Source organism: Anolis sagrei, chromosome 2 (assembly GCF_037176765.1).
Source record: "Anolis sagrei isolate rAnoSag1 chromosome 2, rAnoSag1.mat, whole genome shotgun sequence".
NCBI lineage: Eukaryota > Metazoa > Chordata > Lepidosauria > Squamata > Dactyloidae > Anolis > Anolis sagrei.
This window is the reverse complement of record NC_090022.1, coordinates 113,386,763-113,409,828: the sequence shown is the minus strand read 5'-3', so window position 1 is coordinate 113,409,828 and position 23,066 is coordinate 113,386,763. Positions and strand designations below refer to the sequence as shown.

The 23,066-nt window shown below is 42.5% G+C and overlaps 1 protein-coding gene across 3 annotated transcripts in view; it reads right to left on the bottom strand.

Annotated features, from left to right (window-relative positions):
- Positions 1-268: 268 nt before the first annotated feature.
- Positions 269-23,066, bottom strand: part of ADGRE5 (adhesion G protein-coupled receptor E5) — a 65,461-nt gene continuing 42,663 nt past the window's right edge. For all 3 annotated transcript variants that reach the window (XM_060764881.2, XM_060764883.2, XM_060764882.2), the window contains 11 exons: positions 21,019-21,184; positions 20,565-20,678; positions 18,343-18,572; positions 17,701-17,871; positions 15,510-15,701; positions 13,775-13,992; positions 13,328-13,394; positions 12,247-12,338; positions 2,902-3,070; positions 2,246-2,347; positions 269-948 (listed from right to left, as the gene is read on the bottom strand). In XM_060764881.2, the coding sequence (XP_060620864.2) occupies positions 916-948; positions 2,246-2,347; positions 2,902-3,070; positions 12,247-12,338; positions 13,328-13,394; positions 13,775-13,992; positions 15,510-15,701; positions 17,701-17,871; positions 18,343-18,572; positions 20,565-20,678; positions 21,019-21,184 (1,554 nt within the window). In that variant the 3' untranslated portion in view covers positions 269-915. The remainder of the gene's footprint in view (positions 949-2,245; positions 2,348-2,901; positions 3,071-12,246; positions 12,339-13,327; positions 13,395-13,774; positions 13,993-15,509; positions 15,702-17,700; positions 17,872-18,342; positions 18,573-20,564; positions 20,679-21,018; positions 21,185-23,066) is intronic.

Sequence of the window (23,066 nt, the reverse complement as noted above, 5' to 3'; positions counted from 1 at the left end):
TTTTAGTTTTTCACATTCTTTCCAAGTCAGTAGAGACGTTTTCAACCATCCTAAATCACAGTCCACGGTGGTATAACATCTAGGTGCATATTTATTTTACAGAGTACTAGAATTCATTTTTTGGAAGTCTTCGATAAATAAAGTCAAATAGATTTGACAGGCATAACCAGAATTCTTCCAAGTTTTGTGTCAAAATGCTGAGTTGTCTTATTCCACTCCAGGTAGTTTCCTCTTCCAACTAATGAGAAAGCTTTGAATGGAGTCCCCCCCCCCCCCCCCCCCCGGCCGCCTTGCATTTCATTTGGGCTATTTTTGTTGCAGTCAATATCCTCTTAAGCTACTGCAAAAGGGCTGAATGACTAAGGGTGGGTCTCAGTACTTCCATCTGGCAAACAAGCTATCAGGGGCCAAGCAAAGCTTAAAAATAACAGCTCTGAGATAAGATCTGTGGCTCAGTCCATGAAGAGTATGGTGTTGACAAATAGGATACCTCGACTCGCCATAAGAAGTCCACTTTGGAGCTCTGATCATCAGCTACTGATGCACCTACAGCTAGCTCTGGAGCAGTACTTTCTCTGCAAGGCTCAGTAATATAGGGCATTTTGGAAAAGTGTCAAGTGTGCAAGTACCTCTATAGATTTACTCCCATAACTTTTTGAGAGATGAGTGCCTTAGCTTGAAGGAAGAAGGGGGCCCTTGCTGAAGGGACTTGTGCCCACATCTGCTTAAGAGAGCATTGCTCCAGTTCTTGCACTTGCCAAGTGCGTCCTTGTATAGGCTCCTGGCAGTTCTATTGTCCCTGTTGCAATAGGGCCTGGATCACTGCGCACCCCTTCTGAAGAGAGTCCTGCTTCAGTTACAGGAAGTGTAATTGTGCAAAGCGGCACTTCAGGAAGTTGGTTCTAAAGAGCGTTGCTACATCCCAGATTCTCTGGAGGACTTCTGTGCCTACAGGGGAGACAAAGAATATAGCTTGAGCCTTAATACTCTTAACTCTATGAGAAGAATATATGTCCATAATTCATTCCTTTGTCATCCTATTGAATAAGCCCCCGGTGGCGCAAATGGGTTAAACCCTTGTGCCGGCAGGACTGAAGACCGATAGGTTGGAGGTTTGAATCCAAGGAGAGCGCGGATGAGCTCCCTTCTGTCAGCTCCAGCTCCCCAAGCGGGGACATGAGAGAAGCCTCCAACAAGGATGGTAAAACATCAAAAAATCCGGGGGTTCCCTAGGTAATGTCCTTGCAGACAGCCAATTCTCTCACACCAGAAGTGACTTGCAGATTCTCAAGTAGCTCCTAACACAAAAAAGTCCTTTATAATGGGCAACCCGAAGTAAGACTTGAAACCTTGTAAATATTCCAAGGAAATTACACCTTATCAGCCTAGAGTGACTATAGAAGCCTCCCCCTCAACTTTGCAGGTTTAATGTGCTTAATGGAAAGTGGTGTGTTGCTTTCAAGGAATTAGACCATTGAATTCTTTGATTCATGTTCACTGGCAGCTGAAATTGTTCAGTTTGGGCTTGGTTCCAGCTAAAGCCAATAAACGTTAAATAATAGATTCAGCACACATTATATACCAACTCACTTCCAATTTAGATGTCAGAATCTAAATATAAGGCACACTTTTTACATTAACCATTTATATACCGGGGTGGACTCTCATCTGTCTTGAAGGCCTAGCCTGTACAGGCATATTAACACAACCCTTGCCAGTTGCAGACACTGGCTACTGCTTTCCGTAGTGTGCAACAGTTTGTGTCACTGGTTATGGAAACTACAAACACTTTGATCTGTCACCCTATTCCCCCTTTGAAAAGTTTACAGCTCTTCATCTTTATAGGCCTGTATTTTTATTTGTTTTCCTGCCTCAATTTTAGTGTCACAGATGAATCATGCCTTCAAAGACAGTCCTTCATATCCTCGTTTGGGTAAAGCCAATAAATCTATCGCATATAGCAATTTTCTTGTTTTGAACCATTCCTTTGAATAGGTAAACAACCACAACCCATGATGGTCTAATTCAATTTCAACAAAGGGTTTTGGTGAGTTTAGGTGAGTTGGGTTCAAATTTGGTCTGCCTCCATGATTATTTTAGATGGATCTTGAGGAGCAACTGCAGGAATTTTGGCCATGCTCAAACCATGGCTGTGATGGAATGAGGTTGTAGTCCAGCTAATAGGTTGTAGCCCAGCTAACAGGTTCACAGGAAGAGTGATCAGACCCCAACACCCTCTGCTTACCCGCAACGTGTTGGAACCTGCTGTGGAGCTCATGTCTGAGTAATTGTCACTGCTATGGCCCTTGTTAAGTTTGCAGAACCAGCGGTAGTATTCATCGCGTATCTATAAAAAGAAAACAGGTTGGGTTTGTGTGTACAGGCATACCTCCATTTACAAAGCCTTTGGCGGTGAAGCTGCTTTTAAAAGCCACTAAGGTCTTCTAGCTTACTGTAAAATTTTTGTGGCATTTGTACTTTGGACAGTGAAAAAAGTTTGGAGAAATGTAGATTGTGGATGTTGCATTGCAGCAGCTTGCCTCCATTAAACAGTGCAATAACACCTGATCTGGGAAAGATTCACTATTCTATTCATATTACTTCTGCTTCCAATACTAAATAACGCCCAAGAACACATCTACTTTGTTAATTTAGGTATGACTATCATCTTTAGGGTGTGGACATTTCTGTACAAAAACTATTCCATGCCTAACATTTGTAAATAATGCACCTTGGCTTTCCTGTGCAGTTGCAACACTAATAAAACTTTGAGTGCAATCCTATTCATATGTACTCAGTCTCCATAAGTTTAATGGAGCTTTTACTGCAAACGAAGAGCACATAGATGGCAGTCTTAGTTATGGTCCTCCCATCCATTTGTCATTCCCATGTTGCAGATACCTGTTTCTTGAGCAAACAATGCAGGAGGAAGATGAAAAGCCCTTGCAGGCTGTTGAGGATGGTAAAGATGTAAGACATGACAAGGGTGTGGTCGCTGAACTGAAACATGCCGAAGATCCAAGTGGTGCCCAGGATACAGAGCTGGGCGATGGCCGTGATTGTGAGCACCCTGGAGAAAAAGAAGGATGGAAAACAGCTCAGGTTGACAGCACCATGATTCCTGGCCTTTCAGGAATCTATAGGACTAGGCTCAGTGCATGCATGAAAGAGGAATTGCTACAGCAGAGGTCCCTAAATAGCGACACAATGTTTTTCATTAGCTCTCCCTCAATATACGGTAACTGTATTGTATTGTATTCCATTGTACTGTATATATATATCACCTTTTTCCCAAAGTGGGTATCAAGGCAGCTCATAGATAAGCTTGGTGAAAACAATACCATTTTAAATTACACAATTGATTGAAAAAGATAAAAAAGTTAAAAACATTAAAAAAAACACGCACCCCAATTTCTTTGTTGAGAAGAATTACATATTAAAAGCCTGCTTGAAGAGAAACATCCTTACCTGACAGCAAAAGGAAAGCAGGAATGGGGCAAGTCTCCAGTAGTAGGGAGTTCCACAGGGTTTATATCAGGAGATATGGGTGTTCAAATAGTCTGTACCAAAGCTGTACAAGGCTTTATAGGTCATAACCAGCACTTTGAATGGTGCTTGGAAACCAACTGGAAGCCAGTGCATCTATTTTAACAAGGGAGTTATGTCGTGCCTATAACTGGCCCTGGGCAGTATTCCCGCTGCTGCATCTACATCTGCTGTAATTTCTGGACAGTTTCCAAAGGCAACCTCATGCAGTGTGCTACAGTAGTCCAATCAGGAGGTAATCGAGGTCTGTGTCACTGTGGCCAGATTGGACATCTCACGGAATGGGCACAGCTGGTACATTAGTTTTAACTGTGCAAATGCACTTTTGGCCATTGCTGCACCTACTCATTCAGGCTCACAGTTGAGTCCAGAAGAATCCCCAGGCGGAGATTTCAGGGGGATATAACCCCATCCATCACAGACGGGGTCCCGATTCCCTGATCTGCCTTCCAACAGACCAGGCGCACTTGTCTGAAGTTAATTAAGTTTCAATTTGTTTGCCCCCATCCAGTTCATTACTGACAAAATGCATTGGTTCAATGCAGTTTCCTTGGAATCATATAGAAAGGGGAGATAGAACTGGGAATCATCAGCATGTTAGTTGGTGCCATACCCCAAAACTTCAGATGACTTCTCCCAAGTGTTTTCATGTGGATGTTAAATGGCATGTGGGACAAAACAACTCTGAGGGACTCCACAGCACAGTGGCTAGAGCATTGAACAGGAGTCCATTACTACCTTTTGAGATTGTCCAAGAAAGTCCAGAACTAATGCATAACAGTGCCTCTAAATCCCATCCCAGAAGGAAGCAATCCAGAAGGACAGAATGGATGATGCTGTCAAGACCCAGTGAGAGGTCTAGCAGAACCAAGAGGGAGGTACTTCCCCTGTTTAGTTCTCTGTGACCAAATCTTTCTCTGTGTCTCACAACTAGACCTGAAGCCAGATTGAAAGAGATAATCCATCTCATCCAGAAATCCCTGGAATGCAGAGATTTTTTTTTCTGTGTCAGGAGTGACTTGAGAGACTGCAAGTTGCTTCTGGTGTGTGAGAATTGGCTGTCTGCAAGGAGGTTGCCCAGGGGACACCTGGATCCCCCCGGTGGTGCAATGGGTTAAACCCTTGTGCCGGCAGGACTGAAGACCGAGAGGTCGGAGGTTTGAATCCAGGGAGAGCACGGATGAGCTCGCTCTGTCAGCTCCAGCTCCCCACAAGGATTGTAAAACATCAAAAATATCCGTCCGTCCTCTGCAGACTGGGAGATCATCACGCACTGTAAAACCGTGCCCAAAAATGGAATGCTTGAGATTGGCCAATAATTATTCAGACTGGTGGGATCCTGGAAGGCCTTTTGTAGTGCTGTCTCCTTAAGCAGAATAGAAAAATTCCCTGGTGGAAGCGAGGCATTTTTGTCCAACCCCTTCTAGTTGCTTTCAGAGGCCAGGAAGGGCAAGAATCCAGTGTAGATGTGGTGGCTCTCACGCTCTAAGGATCCTGCTCACATCCTCAGATAGCACAAATTGAAACTCATCAAAAAAACCAGGAGGACTTCCGGTTGGCGTCCATGGAGGTAGGACGCGGTTAAGCGGAGCTCCGACCGCTTAGCCAACTCGCGGATTTTGCTGCTGGGTAGAGTCTTCTGCTCCCCTCTCCCGGTGGATTGTTACCGGGGGGCACGCAAGAGCCCAGCTGGTACCCCACAAAGTACCAGGGCGCGCGAGCAGCAACGCGAGAAGCAGACACAAGTCTGCACTCACTACCACCCGATGCCAGCACAGATTCTGACGAAGATTTAGTCTGAATGGACTCAAGGGGACATTGTGCCCCATGCGGAAAAGTTTGGCTTCCCACAGAACAAGGAGAAGCACCTCAACAAAGAAGAACCAGGGACAAGACATCCAGCATCTTGCAGAAGGAGCCGCCACGGTAAAAGCAATAGGACTCCTCCCCTGGATCAATGTCTCCTCAGGAGTAAGAGCGGCGAACAAGCGGAACGAAAAGGAGGAACTGACAAACACACTAATAAGGAAGTAAACGCAAGTAAATGCATTAGGATCAAGGACTTACAAGCGCGACAGCAGAGGTCTACTCGTGGTCTACTCGTGGGAAAACTAAGCGTGCTGGGAGAAAAAGAGCGAGAGCGTGGAGCGAGGAGAAGCCTGGAGTCCAGAGGAGCCGGGACCAGGGGCGGAGCCTAGCCGCGGCCGCGCGCGCGTCACGGGGACGCGGACGACAGCGGCGTAGAAGCCTGAGGACGGAGGAACGCGGACGGAGGGACGCACGCGGCGTGAGGAGCGCTGCACGGTGCGTCCCCAACAAGAAACCCTCCCTTGAAGAAACAACGCAGGGCAGACTCAGCCCCTTCTCTCTTCCCCCCCCCTCTTCCTCCCTCTTCTGGAGCGACACCCAAGCTCCCTTGCAAAAGGGCGGCGAAGCCCCCCCTCAGCGCAGCAACAGGCTTATAAAAGCACTCAGGTGCCAAGTCACGAAGGGCTACAAAAAGAAGACAAGGTATGACAACCTTATAAACTCTTTACAAGAATCAGCCTGGGGCATTCCCACAAGACTGTACTCTAAGGCTCTATAGGCCCCAAAGGCTCTAAACTGTACTCTAAGGCTGCAAAGTCTATAAAGAACTATAAAGACTAAAAAGACTACAAAGAACTATGTGTACTAACTCTGTCACTGGCCACTTTTGTACTATCTAAGCAGGAAGGTTCTTTGAAGACAACCCCTAATCTTCAATTGGTTCAAAAGATACCTGTCTTAATGTCTCCCCATTGGAATGCATAATTCTGACCTTGTACAATCTTATTTGCTACTTGCTTGCTTCTAGGCTTACTGAACTATGTCTAGATGTGTATAGACTACCCCCCAAACACCTCCATCTACCCCTTTATACACCCCTACCCTGCCCTAGTTTCCCTCTTGAGGTGAACCTGTGGGAGGAGGGAGGGGACGGGTATTGGGGTGGGTCAGGTTTTGTTTAAAGGAAATATCTTAAAGGTTCCAATAACAACCACCTTGAGAAAAGAGTGGTCTGAGTTCCGAACCGGATCACCGGAGGAAAAGAAGATAGAGTATTTGGAATATTAAGATTGAGCAATTGGAATATTAAGATAAGATGACTACCCCCAAAACAAAGCCAGAGAAGGAGATTAAAGACCCCAAGAGCATTGGAAGAAAGGGATCAGGCCAAGAAGAAGTAAACATGAAGGACATCTGGAAAGAACTTCAGAAACTTACAGAGAAAATCACGGAAAACCAGGAAGAAAACAAGAAAGAACTAAAGACAATCAGAGAAAATCAGATAAAACAACAGGCACAACTAGAACTAATCAGAAAAGAATTCAAGGAAGATATAACTACAATCAAAAAAGATATTTCAAAGGCCTTTGTGGAAATTAATGAAAATAAGACAGAAAACCGAAAATTAGGAAACGAACAAAGAAAACTACAAAAGGACCTAGAAACCCTGACAGCCAAGAATGAAAAAATGACAAAGGAATTAGAAAGGATCCAACAAGGAGAACTGGAATATGCACTCAGACTTAGAAACCTCCAGGAAGACCCCCAAGAGGACTTAAGAACAAAAACAACCAAAATATTAGCGGAAGTGATGGACAAACCGACAGAGAACATAGAGTTGGAAATAGACCGTATCTACCGGGTCCAATCGACCTTTGCTAAACAAAACAAGCTAGCGAGAGATGTGATGGTGTACTTCATGCGAAAACACACTAGAGACCAAGTACTCAGGAAATCCAACCAAAACCCAATAATATACGAAGGGAAGAAAATTATTGTTCTCAAAGAAATCCCTAAACAAATTTTGGATAGGCGCAAGAAATATACACTCTTGACACAAGAACTAAAAAGACAAAACTGCAAATTCAGATGGGATAGAACAGAAGGCCTTATGACCTCTTTTAAAGACCGGAGATATTGGATAAAGGATGTCGAGAAGGCCAATGACTTGATGCAACTACTCAAGGACCATGCGAACAATGTAAACAAAGAATCACCCTCAAGAATAGGCAATATGAGAAAAAGACCCCGCCCAGACTCTCCCTATAAAGAAGAAGAAAAAACGGACAAGGCACCAACAGCGACTGACGAAACTGAAGACAACAAAAAGGAGGAGGGAGCAACTGGAGAAACAAGTAAAAAAGATCATGACTGAAAGACAAATAAATTGTTACTCTTTAAATGTAAATGGACTTAATTCTGTCTATAAAAGAAAAAGAATCTTCCAAAAAATCAATAAAGGTAATTACCAAATCATTGCATTACAGGAGACTCATATTTGTAGTAAACATATCGCCCACCTGTCTCAAAATAAAATCGGGAGGGAATTTTACTCTGCCTCTGAACTAAAGAAAAGAGGCGTGGTAACTTACATAAAAGACGATATTCCAGCTGAATTAAGTTTTAAGGATCAGGAGGGAAGAGTAGTTGCAGTAAAGATAAAGTTAGGCAGCGAGACCATTCTGATTTGTAATATCTATGCGCCTAACGGGCCTAAAGCTAAATTTCTTGATTTCTTAAAAGAAAACTTACAGAAAACAGAATTCGACAGCTTAATAGTAATGGGGGACTTTAATGGCATATTGGACAAAAACTTAGATAAAAGTCCAGGTAACAGGAGAAAGAAGAACAGCTCTCTCCTCCCCAAAAAATTCCTGTCGCTTAAAGAAGAATTTGATCTACACGACGCCTGGAGACACTGCCACATGGATGAAAGAGAATATACATACTATTCACCCCGCCATAGATCATGGTCAAGGATAGACATGATCTGGGCCTCAAACTCTATCCTGCCTAAAATAGAAAAAATACAAACAAATGCTAGAGAGCACTCAGACCACTGCTCTTTAGAAATGAGCTTATATTAAAAGGCAGAGACCAGAAGGTGGAGGCTAAACGAAAATCTGCTCAAAACGGAATCGGACATAAAGAGAAACAAAGAACTCCTAAGGGACTTCTTAAAGCTAAATGATACCCCTGACATATCCCCGCTAGTCGTGTGGGACACGCTTAAAGCGGTAATGAGGGGGTACCTAATACAACAGAACACAATCAAAAATAAGAAGAGAAACTCAGAGTTACATCAGCTGGAGGACAGGATCAACGAAAAAGAACAAGAGCTAAAGAGAACCCCGGACAACGCTAAAATTGTAAACAATCTGAAATGGCTCAAAAAAAGAAAACACCTTCTTGAGATAGAACTGCTAGAAAAAAAATACAAATTTATAAAACAACAAGAATTCGAACATGCCAACAAACCGGGGAAATGGATGGCAAGGAAGGTAAGGAAGAAAAAACAAGCTCAACGAATAACGAGAATCAAAAAAGGCGAAAGCTATCTAACGAAAGACACAGATATTATCAAAGAATTCCGAGGCTACTACACATCTCTCTACAACAAAGACGACACTCAAGAAGAAGATATCACAAGCTACCTAGCCAAGTTAAAGCTAGAGAAAATCACAGAAGCCCAGAGAGAGGCACTAAACAAAGAAATCACAATCCAGGAAATTACAGAGGCGATTTCGAACATGCCCGCAAACAAATCCCCCGGCCCCGACGGCTTCTCGGCCTGTTTTTACAAGTCCATGAAAGAAGAACTTACTCCCTACTTGCAAAAAGTATTAAATCTAGCACTGTCAGCAGGCCAAATCCCAGACTCCTGGAAGGAGGCAGAAATTGTACTAATAAAGAAAGGCAACTCAGAACAAACAGACAAACAAAACTACAGACCGATATCCTTATTGAACTCGGATTATAAAATCTTTGCCTCTATCCTTGCCAAAAGATTAAAAGGCTTCCTATCCGACTGGATAGGAGAGGAACAAGCCGGATTTCTTCCGGGAAGAAGCACGAAAGACAACCTAAGAACTATAATCAATACCATCGAGTTCTATGATCATAACATACAAAAGAAATTAGCTTTACTCTCCCTGGACGCGGAGAAGGCTTTCGACAGCTTAAGCTGGAAATTCATGAAACTGTTATTAGACGAAATTGATATAGGGTATGCCTTTAAAAACGCCATTAACTCCATCTACGCAAAACAAAAGGCGAGGCTCCTAATAAATTCCCAACTGTCGGAAGCAATTAAGATCACAAAAGGTACAAGACAGGGATGCCCCCTGTCACCGCTCCTCTTCATTATGGCCCTAGAAACCCTGTTAAAAACAATTAAAGACGATAAAAACATCAAGGGAATGAAGATCGCCAAACAGGAATACAAAATCCGGGCGTTCGCGAACGATGTCATATGTATAATCGACGACCCAGTCGACAACATCCAGAAATGGCTGGAAAAATTAGAAGAGTATGGAAGGGTATCGGGATTTAGAATTAACAAAAGCAAAACAACACTTCTAACAAAAAATATGACAGCTGACATGCAAGAAGAACTGAAAAACCTGTCGGGCCTTTCAATCAATAAAAAAATAAAATACCTGGGGATTTGGATCACGGCCAAAAACGCCCAGTTACTTAAGAACAACTACGAGGCGACTTGGAAAAAGGTGAGAGTGGATCTAGTTAAATGGAAATCATTGAACCTCTCCCTCCTAGGAAGAATCGGGCTTATCAAAATGAACACCCTCCCCAGGCTCCTCTACCTCTTCCAGAACCTGCCCATAATAAGAAACAACAAAACTTTCGATCAGTGGAATAAAGACCTGCGCAAGTTCATATGGAACGGGAAGAAGCCAAGAATGAAACACCACATCATGATCGACAAGAAAGAAAGAGAGGGTTTTGGCCTCCCCAATCTAAAAACCTACTCCGAGGCCTGCGCATTAGCATGGGTGAAGGATTGGATTACTCTTAGAAAGGAAAATACTCTTACACTGGAAGGCTTTAACCTTAGAGCGGGGTGGCATGCGTACCTATGGTACGATAGAGCTAAAATTGAGAGAAATGTAGGAAACCACTTCGTCAGATCCTCCCTCCTTAAAGTCTGGTTAAAATACAAGAAATACTTTTATGACAAAACCCCACTGTGGCTTTCGCCGTTTGAAGCAAAGCAAAGACGCCTGCTAGGATGGCAACAATGGCCAACCTACAGAGAACTACTCGTCAAGAACAGTAAGGACAATTCATGGAACTTGAAGTCCCAGGAAGAACTGGCCCGTTCCTTTAAGAACCTGACATGGCTGCAATACTTCCAACTCAGGGAAACATACAAACAAGATGCGAAGCTCGGTTTCGAAGACAAAGTGACGATCTGGGAAATAATATTGAAAAGGGAAAAAAACAATAATCTCAAAACTTTATAACCAACTTTTAACCTGGGAAACGGAAACCGAGGAGATTAAAAACTGCATGATCCAATGGGCCAAAAACATCGGTCGCCCAATAAAACTAGAAGAGTGGCAGTCAATATGGAGAAGGAAGTTAAAATATACCTATTCATCTGCTTTAAAAGAAAATTGGCTGAAAACTTTCCATCGTTGGTACCTCACACCATACAGACTGAGCCAAATGTATCAAAACTACCAGAATACATGTTGGAAGTGTAGGAACCTCCCCGGCACCTACTTCCACATGTGGTGGACCTGCCCGAAGATACAGAAATTTTGGACAGAGCTCCAGACAGAATCGCAAAAAATATTAAAAAAGAAATTCCCTAGAAAACCAGAGTACTTCTTACTTGGGTTGACAGACGATGACCTCAAACTAGACAATAACGAAGATAAAATCTGGATGTATATTTCCACTGCGGCCAGAATAGTCCTAGCAAGACATTGGAAAGAAGAGACTATACCAAATGTCGAAGAATGGCTAGATAAAATCTCCGAAATAAGAGACATGGACAAACTGACGTTCCTTCTGAGACACAGCTCCGGCAGACCAATGAGACAAACAGACTGGTCCAATTTTGAGGACTTCGAAAGGCAGAGATACGACTGTACGACGCGGAGCAAAAAAGAGGAGACATAGACGTAATGAATTATAGACAGAAAGGTGCAACTCAATGTAAGGGACTCAACCCGGATCTCGCTAAAAAGCCTATGACAATTCTGTGTGGAAACTAAACGGAAGTCACTTTTAACCCCCCTCCCACCCTCCCCCCCTACCCAGAGCTTGCGCTTGGGCTTACTCCCACCCCTAAGGGTCAGGCATATACATGGCGATAGCACTTATAAAAGAATCTCAGGGCCCCTAACTAAGTGGAGGTCCTGAGAAGAATATCTTTTTCGTTACAATTACTACTATGTCTCCCTAAGGGAAAAGATTATAATGTATAATAACTTTACGAATTCGTGTAAGCGCAATTAGAGGCAAAAGGACATATACAGAAGCCTTACCCCCTAGCCACCCCCCTCCTACTCTTCCCTCCCTCCCCCCCCCTGCCTCTCTCCCCTTCCCATATCTATCCCAATTTTGTATACTATATTTTAAAAACTCAATAAAGATTATTTAAAAAAAAAAAAAACCAGGAGGAGCAGGAGCCAAGATGACATCCATTGGACCTGTCTCAATTGCAGCATCCAAGCCACATCAAATCTAATAAATTATGTCTGCAAAACTGCATATCAAGGCAGAATTTTGAAATAATCTTATTCTTTCCACAATCAAGCTATTAACCATTGCACCATTGCTACAGGGAAGCTGTATATTCCATGTTATCAGCTCTTGACTTCTGAGAAATTCAGAGAGACCACTTTCACCTTGACTGCTTACCTTTCCTTTTTTAATTTACCCATGTTGGGATTGATGTCAGCAAACTTCTCAGAAAGCCTCCAGACAGTAACCACAAAGACAATGGCATTGACCTGTGCAGAAAAGGTGGGACATAGGTACCAATAAGGCTCTGTCATGAAAACTGGCTCTAGGCCACTCTCTACGTTGTATTTCTCTTCTATTGCCTTATGGGGGCGAAAAGATAATATAGAAATGTTTCAATAAATAAATCAAATGTAGGTAAGGAAATACAACTATGTTAAAACAGGAGTCATGGATAAGAGCTATTTGGAAGGCTTGTGTATTCAATTTCCAATTAAACAAGTAGGCATACAAATGTTTTATTTATTGATATCAGCTTTTCCCATCTTTTAGGAGAGACTCAAAGTGGCTAACAATAAGATAAGAACGTGCAATTTAAAACTGAAAACATACACATTATCTATGTTTTTTCCTGATAATTTATGAGAGGGGCTGGAGATCACATGACCCGCTCTGGGATGAGCACAGACTTCTCTAGACTTTGGGACTGCTCAGATTGCAGACTTGCAAACACTTGCCTGCTTTTTATTATATGAGAGATGTTCTGACCGGGTGGCACAGAAACTATCTCAAACATATATATAACTGACTGATAAGTTGTATACCTGTGTATGTTGATCCCATGAAGGTTGTGAGTAAACCAAATATGAGATTTTCTTCCACCCAAATCTACTATGTTTTGTCTCTTGACTGCATAATATGAAACAAGTTGTTTTATGGGAGAGTAGATATATTTTTGGGCACTGAAAAACACTTCTGAAGAAATGCTATTTTTATGCACTGCCATATTCTCTGTTTCCTAATGGATCACAGACAATAGGTTATTCAGTCTAATAACTGAAGCCAATTGTTTTGCGTAATTACCTTTGGTTGTATACCACTTGAGAAGATTCTATTCAAATGGTTTTTTTGGCTCTTCTCTAAAAGGTTAGGATCTCTAAAAGGTTTCCTAAGATAACTTGAACACAGAGAGTGGCTGTAAGATGGCTTCTAATAGAGAGGGCAGAGGAAATTGGTCTGGGTATATTTCAGGCTTTACCATGATGATTAAAGAGACCGGTCCTAAGAAACTCCATAGGAATCCACCATCTCTTGTAAGCCAGCAACTGTGGGAAAAGGAAGAGGGTGAATTTTTGCAGGTATCAGAATGTACTTCCTTTCTACCCAAATTAGACAGGCCCATGGCTTTGCTTGTAAATGCCCTCTCCTTAGATGGGAAGAGGGCTCATGAGTCATCATTAAGACTGAATAGGTGTGCATACAGTGGTTAGTCACCAAGGGCTTCCAACATTAGAATGGGTGTTATATGTATCTTTTTTCAAGTGCAAAAGTGTGACAGAAGCATATATTACAAGCGTTTATTATGAACGACTGTCATGCCACCTGGTTGTCCACCTTTCTGTTCTGGAGTTGGTGGTCTGTGTTCTGATGCTCAAGTGTCCTGCAGTTCTCAAGGGTCTCCTCCCAAATTTCAAAAACCACTCACTTTTTGTTGCCGTAGCCTTTGCTGTTGATGGCAGCTGAGATGCCCACTAAGACAGCAGGTAGTCCATATCCCACCAGGAATATGTGCCAGTGCTTAAGGCTGTGGGTTTTGAAGACTTGAACCACCATCAGGTAGAGCTCCACACCCTCCAGCAGCATCCAGCAGAAGACAGACAGGAAGGAGTAATGCAGGAACCCAGCCACTATTGCACATGCGATCTGGAAAGGGAGGCAAGTCCAGAAGGAGAACATGAAAGAGCGATTCCCTGAAGACTTCTGCACAAAACTCTTAAACTAGAGCAGACATGGGCAATCTTTGGACCTTTAGATGTTTTATGCTTCAAAACCTGGAAATCCCAGCCAGCTTATAAGCTGGTAGGAATTGTGGGAGTTGAAGTCCAAAACACCCGGGGGGGGGGCAAAGTTTGCCCATGCCTGAGCTAGAGAAAACAAATTGGAAATATGTGGATTGGATTGGAAATATGTGATCTTGCCAGGAGTGGCAGGAGTATTATTTTTGGATATTTATAAGGCATTTGATAGTGTATCCTGGCAGACAATGAGATTAATACTAGAAAAATTTAGAAGCCTAATTGATACATTATATTCAAAAAATGGTGAATGATGGTTTAACAGGGGAAAATAGATATAACACGACGCATGCAGCAGGGGTGTCCTCTTTCCCCAATTTTATTCGCAATTGTAATGGAGCTATTAGCTAATGTAATAAGAGAAGACAGTCGTATAAAAGGAATAGTAATAAAAGAGAAATATAAAATAAATTTGTTTGCAGATGATACTCTTTTATCAATGGAACATCCAATAAAACAATAGGAGAAAATCGAGGCTCATTTAAAAGTATTTGGCTTAATAACAGGCTTACAAATTAACTGGAACAAATCAGAAATTATGATATTTAACTATCGAGAATAAGAGATAAAAAATATAAAACAGGAGGGGAAAATTAAAAAAAAAGGAAATATGTGGTCCTCCAGATACTAAATGGCTCCCCCTGCTGGCCAAGAGTAGAACAGCCAGTTCTTTCTCAAACAGGCACAACCTATATTTTGTTCATGGAGCACATATTTGAGACTTACTATCCTGCTAAAATACCTAGCACATACTCTAGTGAAACATGTGCTGCAGACTGTCTATGCAATTTATGATTGCTATTTTTGGCAAAAGGAGTTGCAGTTCAGATAGACATTTCTCAATCTAACTCAGTACTACAACATAAACAGAAAAAGAACAAGTGCCACATCAGAACATTGTCTGCACAGAGGGGGAGGCCAATAATGGAAACATGAATCAACAGGAATTGCGAGGTACTCCTTAGACTGTCATGTCCAAATCCTCTCTTACACAATGTGTTGCTGCAGCTCATAACTTGGAACTTGCCACCAATTCTACCATCCTGTCTATCTGAACATTCAGCCTGAAAGTATAAGTGCAAATTTCTGTAATACTGTCATTTGCAACAGTACTTCAGGGATATCTCCTTAGTCAGAGTAAGAGCGCTCTCTATCAGCTGGGTATTTATCCTATAAACTCTGTGTCTTTTGTATGTTTGTTTGTTCTGTCAAAAATGTAATACAACTGTTCGGTTGCCTGACACGATAAATAAATAAAATCCTATTACTACCAAAGATTGCAGAAAAATCTTGGCTTTCTGTTTATTGCCTGTCCTGGCTGTTTTGTCTGAAATGCCTCCCTGTTAAGTGCACCCAGCTAGTTACCATGTTGCTTGGGTTCCCGGCTCCGAGCAGGAAGATCACGTCAGCAGTAAAGAGCGCCAGACAAAGGTGCAGGTGGATGGTGGTGCGGATGCCTCGGATGACACGACAGAAAAGGAAGGTGAGGATGGAGAGGAAGAGGCAGATCAGAGAGACCACGAGCCCCACCTTGGTGATAACGTCCAGGCCCCGGTCCTGCCATAAGGAAAAATGGTTAAGGCACTGCAGTGAAAATCTTGTCTTAGCAGGTAGGTAAAGGTAAGGTAAAGGGTTTTCCCCTGACATTAAGTCTAGTTGTGTCTGACTCTGGGGGTTGGTGCTCATCTCCATTTCTAAGTCAAAGAGTTGGCATTGTCCATAGACGACTCCAATGTGGCTGGCATGACTGCATGGAGCGCCGTTACCTTCCCGCTGGAGCGGTCCCTATTGATCTACTCACATTTGCATGTTTTTAAACTGCTAGGTTGGCAGAAGCTGGGGCTAACAGCGGGAGCTCACGCCACTCCCTGGATTCGAACCTGCGACCTTTCAATCAGCAAGTTCAGCAGCTCAGTGGTTTAACCCATTGTGCCACTGGGGGCTCCAATGTCTTAGCAGGTGGGTGGCCATAATGAGCACAAGAAAGAAGCCCTATGAAGAAAACTTAGGGAATCAAGAGCTGAAAAGTCTAAACAAAACTCCAGTCCACCACCAGCAAGGAGATAACTATGGCAGAGGGCTTTAATATCTTCCCATTATAGGAGATAGTAGCATGGATGTTAGGGTTGTGTTCCTGGAAACCTTGATTATGCCACTTTCCACGATTGACTGACTGGCCTCATGGGCTCCAGCAGATGTCCGTGTAAGTCAATGGTTTACTCCCCCAGGTCTGTCAAATAGTTCTTTCTCTCTTCATGCCCCCAATGTAACACTTGAAAAAGAAACTTGCATCTCTTCCTGCAGAGCCAGCTCATGAAAGGCTGTTTCCGATATTATGCTCTCAAACAAACAAATCACACATTTTTCACACTTATACTAATAATATTTTCAGGCAGGAAGTAATATACCTCCTCTGCAGAGAAATTTCACAGCCACAAAATTTGTGCAGATTATGAAGTAGAGTCCAAAACAGCTCACACCAACTAAAACATGTAAGTCTAAAAGACTCCTCTGTTGTTTTTGCAAAGACTAAGATGGCTACTCTTTGCGTAATTAAGCCAATCATGTATCTTCTTTGTCACTTCCTTATACAGTTTTGAAAAGTTAGCTAAGGAATTTTATTAGTCGAAACTGTGAGAATTTGAAAAAGGATGCCATGATATAGTGGGTTAATTGGAGAGACATGTGCCAGCTGCTGAAAGGCTGAACGTGCCAGGCGCCAGAGTTCTGATTGGCTGCTGCCTCTGGCTAGCTGCTGAGACCAACGGTTCTAACTTTCATTTTGCCATTTTCTCACTTTGGGCAGTGAAGAGATAGTGTTGGCTGTCAAATATCTTGAAGACATGAGGCATATTTTAAAAAGACTATTTTATTCCTCTGTTCTCTGCCTGAATTCAAAGAGACTGAAATATATATACCGTATATTCCGGCATATAAGACGACTGGGCGTATAAGACGACCCCCAACTTTTCCAGTTAAAATATAGAGTTAAGACGACTCCCATGCATAAGACTACACCTGCGTATAAGACGACCCCTGACTTTTGAAAAGATTTTCTTGGGTTAAAAAGTAGTCTTATACGCCAGAATATACTGTAGTTATCCTGCTTGAACCTTTGAACTAAAGTAAAGATATTGCTACTTGTTACACAAGCCTGAGTGACATTTTATTATACAGCAGAGTATATCTTGGTTTAAATACTGTGGTAAAGCTTATTCACATTTACCAACCCTCACAGAGACCTACGTGCAATATCTAAACTTATTCCTTACCTCTGCTAGAGATCACAATTTCTCACACTTTTGTCAAGTCATTTACATTAATGTTTTTCAGATTATGTGAGGTGGGAACCAATAATTATTTTTTCCCAGTGTGCCAGGGTCTGGAATCATATTTATGCCCACTGGCACCAGGGACCAGCACCAATGTATAGCACGTCACTTTGAATAGCACTGTTTTACAGAATAGCTGTGGTTCCTGCTCTCTTCTCTTCTGTTTCACTCAGGGCCTGCTCTCCGTGGGAAAGTTAAGAAGCACCAAACCCTCTGTGGCTTACCTCAATGTCATAGAAGGCCATGAGAACCGCGAAGCTGGTCATGTGTGTACACTGGCAAACCGTTTGGGTGCCTGTGGAACTCAAGCGGGTGCAGCCTTCTTCAGACCAGTGCCCACTGCCATTGACAGGCTTCCAAAAAGCACAAATGACTTTCATTGCTGGCTTTGAATCCTAGGGGGAAAGAAGTTATCTCAGTCTGGAGGTTTTGGGGTACCTGAAGGTGGGGGAGAAGGGGAGCAGGATTCATGCTTAGTTGCTCATCATTTCAAAAATATAGAAAGACAGATTGGGCATATATATTTAACAATAATCGTAATTTCTTTTCTTACTCACACCTACAGCTCAAGACGGGTAAGAAATACAGAAAGTGAGGAAAAAGATGAGCCAGAGCCTAAAAAAGTTAACTTTCTAGGCTACAGATCCAGTAGATGACTACCTTCCAGCCAACAGATGTTGCCCAGAAGGTGCTGGGAATTGAGTTTGGGAAGAGCTGGCCTTGTTGCCTTTAATGTAGATGATTGACACACGTAGACCAATCAGGACATTTCTTCCTCGTGTAAAATATTTACTTCCTCATGTAAAATGGGAAGGTTGTGTTAGTGGAAACCGCACAGTGAAAATATTCAAAAATGAATGACTCACTGGTTTCTGGTGGTTGAAGCTGACAGTAACAGGGGAATTCAACAGCTTAGTCTCATTGTGGCCTACAAAAGCTGCTGCCACCCGGGACAATACTTTGTAGTTGGGCTTCCCCACTTCTTGTAGCCACTCAGGTGACTTTCCAACTTGCTCCCATTCTTCCCCTTCAACACGAGCATCGGACATCATGTGCTCCATGCCTTGGTATGTGAGCAGGCCAGCCAGGGTGAAAGCTGAAAAGACAAGGGTAAGCAGTTCAGCTGCTCCCTTGGAACAGGAGCTGGCATGACAGAACCTAAACATCTGGAGGCCATTCACACTACAGAATTATGGTACTATGGATTCCACTTTAACTGCCACCGCTGCACCCTATGAAACCCTGGGTTTGATTGGGGCACCAGAGGAGCTGTCTGGCTGAGGTTTCTAAAGGCCCCTCCCTCTACTTGCCAATCACAGGATTCCCTAAGATGGAACTATGATAGTTAAAAGTGGAATCATAGTGTCATAATGATGTAGTGTGAACAGGATCTTGCTCCATTTACGTAGGACAATAAGGTGGAGCCACAGCATCTCCCCTCCTCAGTGATTTTCTTTTAACTTTCGGGAATTGTTTCATACTGGAGATGGAGAATATTAGCAAAAAGCATCTCCATCAAAGTGTGGTGGCACAGTCCATCCTAACATGTTATGTTGCTCTATGCATAAAACAGGAAAGTCTGAACAAGCCTGCAACATTATATTTGCTTGGGTGCAAACATGCCTTCCTATGTGAAAGTACAAAGAAAACGATCTCTCTCTTGGTAACTTTTGCCCACATTTCTTCATTTCCCACATTGCTTCTCTCTACTTAGTTGATCTCCTGCCATTTTAGCTTTCTCCAGTACATACAGTACAACCCAGGCCAGCTTCAGAGGGAATTGCTCCCAAGTCCCTCTTTCCTCCTCCCTCCTTATACACAACTGCATCTGGGCATCAAGAGAGCTGGCTTTGGGTTACTCATTCCATTACAGGGACCAGGGGCAGCTTGTGAGCCAGGCCCTGTTTTGGAACTCAGGAACAGATAAGTGGGCAGAAATGGTGGGAGTGAAAATAGGAGGCAAGCAAAGCAGATGAGAATGAAGGAAGAAGGGTATGAGGGGCATTGGGCTTTTTGGACCTATGGCTAGAATATTCTCTAGCTCCTTTAGTCACTGTCTGGGTGGGGAGAAAATATCTTGTGGGAATAGGAACCCTCCATCCCAATTACGGCTGGTGGGGATGAGAGAGAGGGCCTTATTGGTAGTGGTGCCACAGCTCTGGAATACCCTCCCTAGAGAGATTAGGTTAGCCCCCATTCTCCAAGCTTTTTGGTCTAGTCTAAAAACATGGCTTTTTAGACAGACCTTTGACACTTAGTAGATTTTAATGGTTAGACATGAGGACTCAATGACTGCTCCACTCAGATACTTGGATTGTTAATTTTAAGACTGCCACTTTTATCTGCAGGCATTGCTGCATTGTATGAATTTAAAATAATAATAATTATGTGTCAATGTATTGTCGAAAGCTTTCCTGGCTGGAATCACTGGGTTGTTGTTTTCTGGGCTGGTTTTTGGGCCATGTTCCAGAAGCATTATCTCCTGAAATTTTGCCTGCATCTATGACAGATATCCTCAGAGGTTGTGCAGTTGTTAGAAAACCTCACAGGAGAGAATGCTTCTGGAACATGGCCATACAACCCAGAAAACTCACAACAACCCACTATTATGTGTCATTTTATGTATGTTTGCTGTTGTAAATTTATGCTGTTATAGTCTATATATTTATGTATTGTTTATTTTATGTTCGGCACTTGTAGTGCTTCTGTGAGCTGCTCCAAGTCCCTTTGGGGAGATGGCAGGGTATAAATAAAGTTTATTATTCTTTTTATTAAGGGAAATGGCTGAAAGAAAGAGAGAGGGGATGGAAAAAAGGTGGCAATTAGAAAATAAAGAAGGACTGACCCCATCTGTTTTGACCCCCAGCCTACCCCACTCCAGGCAGAGGACCACCAGGGTGTCAACAACATTAACAATACGTTCTACACTCTTGGTTTTACACCCAAAGTCGAGCCCTGAAGCTGCGTCCCAAGAAAGTAGCTCTGTCTTTGTGTGAGTGTGTATGCCTTTCCCAGCTAAGCTTGGCCACAGATGTGGCTCACACCTTTATCCAAACTCTGCTCCTTTGGCACAGCATGGGCTTTTTACCTTCCCCTTCTTTCCTTGCTGCTTCCCACTTCAGCTCCATCTGTGTCTCACTCTGCACCAGCTGGGCTGAGCTCTGGTTCTGGCTTCCAGCTCCTCTAATATACATGGCTAGCTCTGGAATGAAACAAAAGAAAACCAAACTCAAGCCATGTTTGACAGAAAGCCGGAAAGGACAGGGGCAGCATCCCTGGATCATGCATCACTCCCTGCAAAATGTTGCTGTTACTCCACTTATGGTCTTTTCCAGCGAGGAAGCAATCCTACAATAGTAACCTAGAACTTGGAGTGGGAAAAACCCCAGATTATTTCTCATATACCAGCTTCAAGCTCCCCCTTACGAATGATATTATAGGATACAGAAAGAGAAGGAAGACTCCATTTTCTGCCAGCAAATAAGCTTCAGATCACACCACCTCTCCACCTCCCCTTGCCCCAGGACACGATAGCCACTCACCTGTGGTTTCACTGGACACACTGCTGAGCCCAGAGGGGAGGGCAAATGCCAAAACTCTGAGGAAGTCTTCTGCTGCTTTCATCATCTCGGTGGCTGTATTGTGCCTTTCCACCTTGCTTGCAGTCTTCATCTGACTCACTAGACCATCCAGTAGAGCCAAAAGATTCTGCAATGGAGAATAAGATGTTAAAAGTGCTCAATTGAGAAACTATACTCCAATTGTTCAAGTTCAAAGAGGTGTTAAGAGAAATGCACATAGTTTCCTTCCCACAGTGGATTCATGATTGAACAATCAGATTTGACAATGTCAACTCATGTTTATTTCTTAGTGATCAATAACAAGCCAAAGCAATCTCAATGCAAGATACACAGTTGAGTACAAGCACATGCTATGTCAAAAAGACATATTTTACCACTTGAGAGCTCTTCTAAATATATGCTAATCATATTTAGTGTGATCTCTAAACACCTCCAGAAGGAAGGGTGTGGAAGTGTCTATCTAAATATGGTCAGCTGCCATCAAAATCCTGAGAATGAAGATCAGAGAGAGTGTGGAATTTAACTGGATGTTTGTTCTTGAGCATATGGAAGAGTGTTTGGAGCTGCCTTGAAACAATGTATTGAAATGTAAACTCTAGTGTAGTTAACTCTGGGAAAGTGAATGGTGCAATAATGCCAATATGAAAAGACCAGTTGTGCCCAGTTGTCTGTTCAGATTTGACTCAGGACATTTCAACTGAACTGTAATGTCTTCATCTTCTGTTAAAGGACTACCAGTTTTCAGCTTTTCTGATGGCAAAGAAAACAAAATAGCAAAAATGGGTGAGAATTAGGAAATATTCTGCATGCTAACACTCTGTTCCAAAGCAGAGCTACTTGGAAGGAAGCCCCATAATTTTCAGCTGTATTTACTGCCTCATAAACATTTTTTAGGACTGTACCCAAAAAATGATCAACAATCATAAAATATTAATAGCACATATACATTGATCTCATTTCTCTTTCTTGCATGCGGAGCAAGATGCACATTTTAAATTTCCATCAAGAGGAAAAGAAACTGGCTTAAAGCATATTGGTTTCCTGTGTGATTATAACATGCTGCAACTTTAATTTATATCTCAGTGTTAAAAGGTCTGCTGATAGGGCCCTGCTTGAAAACAATGAATTGCTGCTTGATGGAGGGAGGTTTGTACAAATAGAAAGATCACGTGCTGCCGAGAAGATCACATTCTTAGGTATAGAATATTCCTACACCTTCCTTATAAGCATTTTATTTAGGCACACATTCAGTTTGTTGTCTCATCCAGTTTTTTTTTAACAAAAGGTTATATGAGATGATGTCTGAAATAATACTGCACAATTTGAAGCAAATGTTTGTGTGCGAGTCTCTTTTATTTTTTATGAATAGATTTTTGACAGTTAATTGTCTTTCACAGTGGTTAATATATGAATTTGTTTCAGTTTTATCTGGCCAGATGCATTGGTCCATTTGTGCCTTTTTTTTAACTCTCACCTACCAGCTGGAATCTGATGTCTGTTTCTCCCTTATATATATAATTTCTCCTGCCAGTATTTAACACAGCTGGGATAGATCTAAGTCAGCCTGGAGAATCGGATTTGCGTTTGCCAATATTGCGCAAAGGGACTGGTTTGTGCTGAGTGATGGAGATAGGATGGAGGAGTCTGAATTTGGACACAGGGAGAGCATTTTTTGCTTTGGGGCTGGGTTGGGTGCAGGATACAAATGAAAAGGGCTGAGAGAAAGCATTAAGGCAGAATTACGACCAGATCCCATCTGATCTTTAAACTAAGCAGAGCCAGCCTTGGTTAGTATTTGAATGGAAGACCATCAATAAGTGCCAGATGTTGTAGACTATAGAATTTGACCCCCATATCCCATGAAAATCATCCCAAGACACTTCCCCCACCTTGGATACATGAAACCATGGATAACAGTGAACTCTGTATCTTGACTGTACTTTGAACATACCATAGATCCACTCTGGGGGACTTGGATAATATCATGGAGGATATTAAGTACAGGGATA